This window comes from Nicotiana sylvestris, chromosome 3 (assembly GCF_000393655.2).
Source record: "Nicotiana sylvestris chromosome 3, ASM39365v2, whole genome shotgun sequence".
In the NCBI taxonomy this organism is placed as follows: Eukaryota; Viridiplantae; Streptophyta; class Magnoliopsida; order Solanales; family Solanaceae; genus Nicotiana; species Nicotiana sylvestris.
In genome coordinates, this window is record NC_091059.1 from 167,866,274 (window position 1) to 167,877,537 (window position 11,264).

Sequence of the window (11,264 nt, forward strand, 5' to 3'; positions counted from 1 at the left end):
GTTGGATGGCAAATGTGACTCTGCGCTTTAGGGTGGGGGTGGGGGGTGGGGGGTGGGGGACTTGGCCAGCAGGCGAGCAATAGGAGAGTTTTGTGTTGCTCCATATTTTCTACTAGTGTGGACAAACAGCTGTTAGCATTTCTTGCTCATGCAGCTTTGAGTCTGTAACTAGGAATGTACTCGGGATTTCTTCGTTGCATCTGTAGATGCTAGTGTTTGAGTCTTGAAGTGGTGTCAACTAGCATTTTTAGGTTTAGGCCTTGAAAATGGTTTTGCTTGTACTTGACTGGAATTGGAAGTTAAGGTGAATTCAAATGTTTGCAGATGTTCTTGTGATTTCTTGTGTTTTCTTGTGTTTTTGACTTCTGCATTTACTTTTTTCCTTTTTAATGCTTTCTTTTCCTTGACAGATACTTATATCTGGTGCCTTGTTCCTTGTACATTGTAGTATGAACACTTCTTATTCTGAATATCCTGGTCTTAGAATAGTCCTGCAATCTTTCTGGTCTTTGTGGGGTCGTTTGGTACGTGGGATAAGGTAATATAAGGTGCAGGATTAAATATATACCATGTTTGGTTGACGGTATCCCAGTCTTAATACAAATATCCCATCTTATTCCATCAAACTTGGGATTATATTATCCCACCTCCTAGGTGGGGATAAATTAGTCCAAGATTATAATCCTGGGATAATTTAGTTCGCGTATCAAGCGACCCCTTATGTATAAAAATTAGCAGCCAAGCCTTATGAAGTTAAAGAAACCCTCTATGATATGGTTAAACATTCATCTACATCTATATCTAGATGTTAATCCATCTATATACTATGTATATTTGTTCCTTCTTTTGTCATCTTTAATTTGTTTCAACCAAAAGAAAGGGTGATTTGGACTATTCCGTTAATTGGTGGAAGGTTAGGAGAATTAGTTCTATCAGTCCTATTCAATTAGAATAAAAGGTGATATGGCAAGAGGGCAGACCGGTGCACTAAATTCCCGCTATGTGCGGATCCAAAGAAGGGCTGAACCACAAGGGTTTATTATATGCAACCTTATCCTGGATTTTTGGGCCGAATCATAAGTGTTTATTGTACGCAGCCTTACCCTGCATTTCTGCAAGAGGTTGTTTCCACAACTTGAACCCATAATCTTCTTGTTACATGGCAGCAATTTTATCGGTTTCGCCAAAGCTCTCCTTCAACTTGTCTCAAATATCTTATGAAATAAATATTCTATACAACCGTACAAATTTGAAAGCGTTACCAAAGCCTGATTCCTAGCCGTGCGCCCTTAGTTAAAACAAAGAAGTTGCAACATTGACTTTAGAATTTAAAAAATATATTAGTTCCCCTCAATTGATACGAGTTAAGTTTCTCCTCTTTCTAAGCATGACGCTAAGTATGAACTGACGTTAACTCAGGTTAATTATGATTAAGTCAAAATCAAGGACCGCTTTAGCCAAAAATTCCCCAGAAACAGAACCGCTAAAAAATAGTAAAGTGCTGAAAGTGCCAATTATTAATAGTAAAATAATCCAAGCTTTGTCAGCAAAAATGCAAGTGTCTAGATTGGCCAATGTTCGTTGTGCACTGCTTAAATTAGTGAGTACAAGGAACTGTGGAAGCTTCTATTATTATATTATATTATTTTTGAAAGTATAAAAAAGGGAATTAAAGTGTGCAAAATATATTTCTTGTTGGCTTTACGCACAGGCTAAGAATATTCCCGCCGATGAATCTTGTCATATTGATAATAAATCCATTTATGTAAAGTCACAAACTGCTAAATATGCCTTTTTTCTTATTAACTTCACCTCCGCCGCCGTCGCCGTCTCATTCTTTATGTGCTTTTTGCAAATCAAGTGTGTACTTAATTTTCCCCATATTAGCCGGCTGAATCTGATGTTACCCTCTAATAAATGTAAATTCCTAATTAATTGTCAAAGGTAATATATTTGATTCCACTGACCTTGAGATTCTCTCTTCAACGTCAGTTATGGATATTGAGATGATTAACAACTGATGTTAGCTATATAGTATTTTTTTTTTTTTTTTTTTTTTTTTTTTTACGAAACACACCCTATATATTTGTTCGCAACAAGCTTTGGTTCTTGAACCTTATTTTTTTGAGTTATTCTGTCCAAGAGAATCAAAAACTAGTTTTCTTCTTATCTTGGTAACCTTGAAATGCCCCAATAAGTTGGAATACATTTCATGAAATACTCTAGCCGAATTGAAGTGGACAACCAAAAATTCTAGTTTTTGTTTGATATCCTTGTAAATTTAAAGTAACGTCAATACGTCATGAACCCAACAGTTCATAGACTAGAAAGGGTGCTTTAAAAATTAATTAAAGATGAACTTTTTCTCTCTCCTAAATTAGAAAAAAGTGATGTTTTGCCCCACGGCTTTGGTTCAGTAATAAATTTGTAGTGGCTAGTGACGTAGTAGAAATTTTAACAAGAAAATTCAGAAAAAATACAAAAACATTACACTTGGGGTTTGAATTTGTATTTCTCTTTATCTAAAGGGGATTCAAAATATTATATATATAAACAAATATATGTTTGTATGCTATTACCGCGGTATAACTTTCCGAGGAAGTTCATTGCATATGATTTCGTCGCTAGTAGCGCCAGATGTGTAAATTAGACGAACGTCACGAATTCGAAAGTTACCACCGACACGAACCTAGTAATAGATTTATTAGGCTCAAATCTATTATTCATACTTGATGAATTATTTAACACATGGGTATGAACCAAATTAAAGTTATTAGGTTCGAATAAAGTCATAACTTGTACACTAAATCTGCCACTATGGGGCGAGCCTATACTCCCCCTAGTTTCAAACCTATGAGCCAACTAGAGTTAAGTCAGCTAACTCACCTGGGAATTTCTTGCATGTTTAAGGTTTGTGTCCATGGACGGAGCTAGGGTGGAGAAAGAGGCCCATCCGAACCTCCTTCGTCGAAAAATTACAAAAAATATTTTTATATATATATATATATATAGTAGATGTTGAATCCCCGTGGCTTTTTCTGGTTTCAATTCTTCGTATTTGAATACCCTTGGTGAAAACTCTGACTCCGCCAAATGAGAATGTATAGTCACCAATTAGGTGTTAGGACCGAAAAAACCTTGAACGACGATAAATCATACAACAAAGGAGAAATATACCAAAAGAGACACAAACATTTAACGTGGTTCGGTCAACTGACCTACGTCCACCGCGGAGATGAGCAATCCACTATATAAAAAGAGAGTTCAAAATATTGAGAGAACAACCTCACGAAGAGGCAAACACAAGTGACACACTAACACTTGTCCCGCAAAGTTCTCCCCCTAAACACTACTCCCAAGCCCCTATGGCTACATTGTGGATGCTACTGAATGAGAAGGACGGATCTTCAATTTATAGAACTCCAAACCTTTCCCTACAAGAAAATGGACTAGCCAAGTATAAGAGAATTATAATTTCCTTCTACAAAAAGGAAAACCCAATTAAGGTAATTATATTGTCATTTCCTTCAACAAATAGGAAAACCAAATATGGTAAGAAAATTATGGCAAACACCTAACAATTCTCCCCCTTGGCCTGAATTTTCTGACAAAATAAACTTGATCCACCTTCTTCACATAGCCTTCAACAGGTCGCATCTCCAAATCTCCACCACAAAGTTTGTCTCAACGTGCGTAGCACACCGGTCAAATTTCTCAGACAAAATCACGATTATCGTCAAATATGTTGCGGCTAGAACTGAACCCACCAAGATGAACCTGTCTTGAACCTCGCTCTGGTACCACTTGTTGGGACCGAAATAATCAGGTGTCATGCAGAAGCTAGTAACGCAAATCTTGAACGACGATAAGTCAGATAACAAAAGAGAAATCTACCAAAAGAGACATAAATATTTAACGTGGTTCGGTCAACTGACCTACGTCCACCGCCGAGATGAGCAATCCACTATATAAAAAAGAGTACAAAATAAACTCGATCCACCTTTTTCATATAGACTTCAACAGGTTGCATCTCCAAATCTCCACCACAAAGTTTGTCTCAACGTGCATAGCACACCGGTCAAATTTCTCAGACAAAAATCACGATTATCGCCAAATATGTTGCAGCTAGAACTGAACCCGCCAAGATGAACCTGTCTTGAACCTCGCTCTAATACCACTTGTTAGGACCGTAAAAATCAGGTGTCATACGGAAGCTAGCAAAGCAAACCTTGAACGACGATAAATCATACAACAAAAAGAAATATACCAAAAGAGACACAAACATTTAACGTGGTTCGGTCAACTGACCTACGTCCACCGCGGAGATGAGCAATCCACTATATAAAAAGAGAGTACAAAATATCGAGAGAACAACCTCACGAAGAGGCAAACACAAGTGACACACTAACACTTATCCCGTAAAGTTCTCCCCCTAAACACTACTCTCAAGCCCCTATGGCTACATTGTGGATGCTAGTGAATAAGAAGGACGTATCTTCAATTTATAGAACTTCAAACATTTTCCTACAAGAAAAAGGACTAGCCAAGTATAAGAGAATTATAATTTCCTTCTACAAAAAGGAAAACTCAATTAAGGTAATTATATTGCCCTTTCCTTCAACAAATAGGAAAATCAAATATGGTAAGAAAATTATGGCAAACACTTAACATTAGCCTGGAAGATGGCTAAGAACCAGATATAAAATTCCAAGACCACGGGAGGTCATCTAGTCCCTAGATTTCACATTGATTGCTCTATGTTTTAATTTTTATTTCACAGGCAAACTCTCGCTGTCAAGTCTCTCCGGTAGTTAAATTAGTTATATTAGAATCAATAGCATTAGGACAAAAATTATCGAAATTATCAATCCTCATAATTGAAAAACAACCATTTTGCTAGTATATAAACCCCTCTTCCCCTGTTGAGTGGTTCTTTCAAGCAGCTTTGTTCAATTTAATAAATCTCTTCGTTTTCGTTAACGACAGAAGAAAGCTACTACACATTATTGTAATTAAGAGAAGAAAAAATGACTTATGATATGGTCACTAGTTTCCTCTCCCTTGAGCCTTGTAATGATGATAAAATTGTTTATGACTCTTTGGAAAATGGCCTTTACCTTAGTCACAAAGAATTGGCTTATTCTCTTAATCCTTACACAGCTGTTTTTAAGAGAAATGCTGCTAGCATGTTTTCCAATTTGTCCAATGAAAGTGGGGATTTCAAAAGGCTAAGGAGGACGCCGAGTCTTGGCGAATCGCTTGGGAGCAATAGTATTAGCTTTTATAGTGATAGTAGCAGTAGCAGCAGCGGCGGTGGCAGCAGTATTCCAAGAAATGATAGTACTAACAGTGTGAATAGTTTGCAGTTGGCGCCAGGGCTTCATTTTCGCGATCATGTTTGGGCGTTAAACCAAAGGTACCTTGCTGCTGAGGCTATTGAAGAGGCAGCAGCTGATATAATTAGTCAAGAGGAAGAAAATGGGGAAGGCGTGAAATTAGTCCAACTTCTTATTACTTGTGCAGAAGCTGTGGCTTGTAGGGACAAGTCTCGTGCCTCGGTCCTGTTGTCTGAGCTACGTGCTAGTGCCTTAGTATTTGGGACTTCTTTCCAGCGTGTAGCGTCCTGTTTCGTGCAGGGGCTCGCTGATCGGTTGGCTCTGGTGCAGCCACTTGGCACTGTTGGTTATGTTGCTATCCCTCCTATGAATAAAACAGACATGGCCTTGGAGAAAAAAGAAGCTGCTTTAAGGCTGTTATATGAGATTTGTCCGCATATTCAGTTTGGTCATTTTGTGGCCAATTGTTCAATATTGGAAGCCTTTGAGGGAGAGAGTTTCATTCATGTGGTTGATTTGGGGATGAGCGTTGGGTTGCCACATGGTCACCAATGGCGTCGTCTTATTCAGAGTCTTGCTAATGGCACTGGTCAACCCCCACATCGCCTTAGGATCACTGCTGTTGGACAAAATATCGAGAAATTCCAAATAATTGGAGATGAGCTTGAGGCCTATGCAAGAAGCCTTGGTATCAATTTGGAGTTTTCAGCTGTGGAAAGCAATTTGGAAAACCTTACGCCAAAGGACATCAAAGTATATGATGGCGAAGTCCTCGTGGTTAACAGCATTCTTCAGCTCCATTGCGTGGTGAAGGAAAGTCGCGGTGCTCTCAACTCTGTTCTGCAGGTAGTTCATGAACTATCTCCCAAGATTCTAGTCCTTGTGGAGCAAGATTCGAGCCACAACGGACCCTTTTTTCTTGGGAGATTCATGGAAGCGTTGCATTATTACTCTGCTATTTTCGATTCCCTTGATGTCATGCTTCCAAAGTATGACACTAGGCGCGCGAAGATAGAGCAATTTTACTTCGCCGAGGAGATTAAGAACATCGTGAGTTGCGAGGGACCAGCACGAGTGGAAAGGCACGAGAGGGTGGACCAATGGCGTAGGAGGATGAGCCGAGCAGGTTTTCAGGCAGCACCTATTAAGATGGTATCACAAGCAAAGCAGTGGCTGGCCAAAGTGAATGCATATCAAGGATTCACTATCACAGAAGAGAAGGGTTGCTTGGTTCTTGGCTGGAAATCAAAGCCTATTGTGGCTGCCTCTTGCTGGAAATGCTGATCAACTCATTGCCTTACCGCAATTTCCATCTACGGTATCATGGAAATTGTGGTAACTCCTAATAAATGAGAGAATGTTAGTGTGCCTAGTTTCAGTTTTTGAGGACTCTTGAGTGTGGACTTTAACAATAAGAACATCTGATAAGTTTGAGTAACACATTTTCAGATGGAGAGTGATAAAATAAAGTTATAGTTGTTCGTGTATAGCTTGAAATTCCTTTCATTTTTTGAGTTCCTAAACACCAACTTAGTGTCCTTATTCCTAACCCTTCCTATGAAGAAGACAATATCGAGTTGTCTGTCAAAAAAAATGTACTAGTACTTGTTATTAGAACTTTACCAAATAGTAGAAACTTTCAGCTGGTTGTACATAAAGAAAAGACATCAGCTTGCTCCTTTGCATAAAGCATATAAATTTTGATGAAGTTTCAACCAATTTTTGTGGGTCGCGAAATAAAATAAAATAATTACGATGGTAACTAGGCTCGAGCTGAGTCCAGCTGACCTTACTCCAATAGTTTAATCGAGCTTTTTATATTATTGAGCTGATTCGAGACTCAGTCCGAACCTAGTCCAAGTCGGCTCTTCTCTATTTGTTTCCACATACCAGGGGACATGGAAATTGTGGCAATTCCTAATAAATGAGTGAATGATCATCTGCTACAACGTTGTCATGTTAGTGTTAGAGTTGTTTAGGACTCTCTTATATTCTTCTCCGAACATTAAGGGGTCTTTTGGTAGGATGCATTTGTCACACCTCCTTTTTCCGCCCCCGCGAGGGTACAAGAGAGTTTTTTCCAATTAAAGGACAATCGAAACGAGATTTGTTTATTTATTTCAGAGTCGACACTTGGGAGATTTAGGGTGTCCCAAGTCACCAATTTTAATACCGAATCGAGGAAAAGAATGACTCTGTATTACAGTCTGCGCACCAAAAATCCGGATAAGGAATTCTGTTAACCCGGGAGAAGGTGTTAGGCATTCCCGAGTTCCGTGGTTCTAGCACGGTCGCTCAACTGTCATATTTGGCTTAAATATCTGATTTTTATACAATTATGAGCTCATATGCAAATTTTATCTTTTTACCGCTTTTATCATTATTTTTTTTTAAAAAAAAATGTGAACATCGTTTAAAAACATGTCTTTTGGGATTTGGATTTGGGTCGCATGAAATGCACACCCGAATTTAAGAAAGTAAGCTTATTAAAATGCGCGCCTAAAGCAATTAGCGTGTTATTATTTATGGGTAAGACTGTGGAATTCACTAAACAGTCCATCCCGAATTCCAAATACTCAATTAAACATTTATTGAGGGTCCCGCAATTAGTGCATTTTATTGGGCGAGGCTCATCTCATTTTATTTTTAAAAGGACAGTCCTAAAATGCCTACATTTTTTATTGAAATTTGTCTCTACAAAATAAAGGAGAAATATCTTAATTTATTTACATGTTATTACCTAGTTACATTATACTAGGCATGTTCTCAGTTTGTCAAATTAAAAAAAAACATAGCAATTCTAATTTTAATCCTAGACCATTTACATGCTGAAATTAACCAATATTATTTAACTAAACAATATTTCTACCAACTTCCTACTAGATGGCCTATTCGTTTGATTTTTGACTCGACGGAATTACTACACCATTTATTTATTTTTAGGCAATAGATGTAGATAGTTCATTTGTTAAGCTATCGTCGAATGTTCCACTATATGTATTAAATATCTACATGATTCTGATTTTTTGCAAGCTACATAATTTATACATACAAATAAAATTCAGAATATAATTAAATATAATTCAGAATTTCAACTCTTCATTTTTTCGTATTCATGCTTCATATTTCGGATTACAATAACCAGCGTGTCAGTTGTGTACCTGATATTGGAAGCAAAAGAAAATGAAGATGAGAATCAGCAGCAGCAGTAAAATCAGTACAACACAGCAACAATAGCCCAACAACAGTAACAACCCAGTAACAGACCGGTGGAGTAGTAATCCCAAAAAAAACAAAAGCTTCAAGCTTTGATGAAACAACAATTAATTCTGATTTCAAACAATGAAAGAAAGCAGAAGATTTTTTTTAGTTTTTTTTTTTGAAAGTTTAAATATTTTTTCGGAATTTTCTCTCTCTTAAATGTTCAGCCCTTTTTTTCTCTCTCTCTTATTTTCTTTCTGTTCAGATTCGTTCTTTCTCTTCTGTATTCCCTCCTATCTCTGTTCTCTTTTTTCTCTCGTCTTTGTCTCCTTATTCTGATTTCAAGACTTCTTATATATAACTCATCCCATAAATCTTTCAATTAATTAAAATCAATACTTTTTCTCTACCCAACCCATTATCTTCCCACTCATCCCCATTACATTAAATAAACATATCACACCACCCCATTATATTTTGTCCCCCATGCCTAACATAAAATAATACAAGATTCCCCCCACTAAATTTTGTCTTGTCCCCCCTTTATATTAAATAACCATATCACAACCCATCCCATTTCATTTTGTCCCCAATGCTTCATATAAACAATTACAAAATGTACAATTCCTAAACTACCCCTCCGACCCTATTACAAATTACTATTTTACCCCCGAAAGTACTATAAATTACCAAACTACCCATCAGCTATAACACATCAATTAATCAAACTTAACCAAAATATAGACAATATGATTAATTTCTAACAATGTTCAAACAACAAATTTCATGAACATGATTTCTTCAACATTTCAACAACAAATCACATGAACATGATTTCTTCAACATTTCAACAACAAATCACATGAACACAAATTGAACAACAAAGAACAACTAAAATTTGATTGAACAATATTTTAGCAACAAACAATCCTATTTTCGGATTCAACAACAACAACAAACAAGTATATTTAGATTTCTAAATTCAATAATATTGAACTTAAAATCAACTACTCTAAAAACATTACAACAAACAATTCCTATATTAAACTTAAACAAGATTATGAGACAAATTCAAGAAATAATCATAAATGATAAACAAGAAATCAAACTATACAAAATTCGGATTCAAGATCATCCAAACAAAGTATGAACATGAATGAATCTATTTTAACACAACAAACATGACGGATTAAAACGATTAAATCAATATATTTCCTTTAACACAACTAAATTCTTTTTAGACAAATAACAAGATCGACGAATAAACAATTATGAACTTAAGCTTGAACTTAACAATATTAACAATTTCTAACAATACATAAACACATGAAACAAATTGAAGAAATAGTTAATTAAATTTCAATTTGAATCTAACAAACATCAAACTAACAAATATTCACTTAAACAATAATACAAACATGAAATGAATATGAAAACAACTAATTAAACTTCTATTTTGAAATCTGAAAATTAATTTAACAAAGCACATGAACATGAACAAACTAGAAAATTATTTCAACGATGAACAACGAACAAGACAAGAATTAAATCATTTAACGATTTTGGATCCGGAAAATATCAAACAAAAAATATGGACAAAAATAAAACTCAAAAACAACTAACCGGAGATGAATCAACGACGAAATCGACTAAACAACGACGAACTTGACTATGTAGGGACTGTTTTGACGAGCCTCGACCAAAGCTCGAACAAATGACGACGAAGACGAAGAGAAATGAGGCAACCCGCAGGTGGAACGATGAAGTGAAGCAGCGGCGCCGATTCAAAACAGCAACAATAATTTAAGCGAAACAGAAGCAATCGTTTGGTTGTTTGATCGGAGAAGATGAAGCAGCCACAACATCGTGGCCATGGCGGAAACGCGAGCAGCAGTGACGAGCAGCTCGACGTGAAGATGGAGGGGAAGAAGCAGCGTCGCGGCAGCTGGAAGGAGGAAGGGAAGCCGCAGCGATGGGGTTCCTCCTTCGTTGGTCGAGGGTTTTTCCGGCGTGACTGGGGTTGCCTCGGGTGGAAGACGAGGCTGGTTGTTCGATGAAGTGGATGAAAGGGACTATGAGGAAGCAGCCATGAATGAGCTTGAGCTTGGGGTCGTTCATGGTGCGACGAAGAAAGCTTGGGGTCGTTCATGGTGCGATGGTGGAGTTGTTGGTGTTTAAAAGAAGAAGAAGCAGCCATGGGATTGCTCGTTCATGGTGCGATGAAGAAAATGAGGACGAGGCAGCCATGGGAGCTTGAGGGGGAAGCCATGGATGAGCTTTGGAGAAACTTGGAGAAGAAGAAGATAGGGAAGGGGGGTGGCGGATTGTTTAGCAATTTTTTAGGGTTTTCTTCATTTTTTCTTTTTGTTTTGTGTTGTTTGTAAGATAATAGGGGTGTTGGGTTATGGACTGGGTCGACCCAGTTCGAAATGGACTGGGTCGTAGGGAAGATTGGGCCATTTTATTTGGGCTTGTGGCTTGAAATCGAAGAAGAGGCCCAATTCCGACTTTCCTTATATTTTTGCTCTCTTTTCTTCTTTTATTTTTCTAAAACTAAATTATAAAAAATACTTAAACTATTATTAAGAACTAAATTAAGTTATAAAAGCACAAATTAACTCCCAATAACAATTAACGCACAATTAAGTAATAATTAAGCATAAAATTGTATATTTGGACATTAAATGCTAAAAATGCAAATGATGCCTATTTTTGTAATTTTTATTT

The 11,264-nt window shown here is 37.0% G+C and overlaps 1 protein-coding gene across 1 annotated transcript; it reads left to right on the forward strand.

Annotated features, from left to right (window-relative positions):
* Positions 1-5,027: 5,027 nt before the first annotated feature.
* LOC104220275 (GRAS family protein RAD1-like) lies at positions 5,028-6,620 on the forward strand. The gene has a single exon (XM_009771109.1). It carries the CDS (start codon positions 5,028-5,030, stop codon positions 6,618-6,620), a length of 1,593 nt encoding a protein of 530 aa, XP_009769411.1.
* Positions 6,621-11,264: the final 4,644 nt, after the last annotated feature.

Coding starts and splice junctions, on each gene's coding strand:
- LOC104220275 (XM_009771109.1), top strand. CDS start 5,028: ATGACTTATGATATGGTCACTAGTTTCCTCTCCCTTGAGCCTTGTAAT.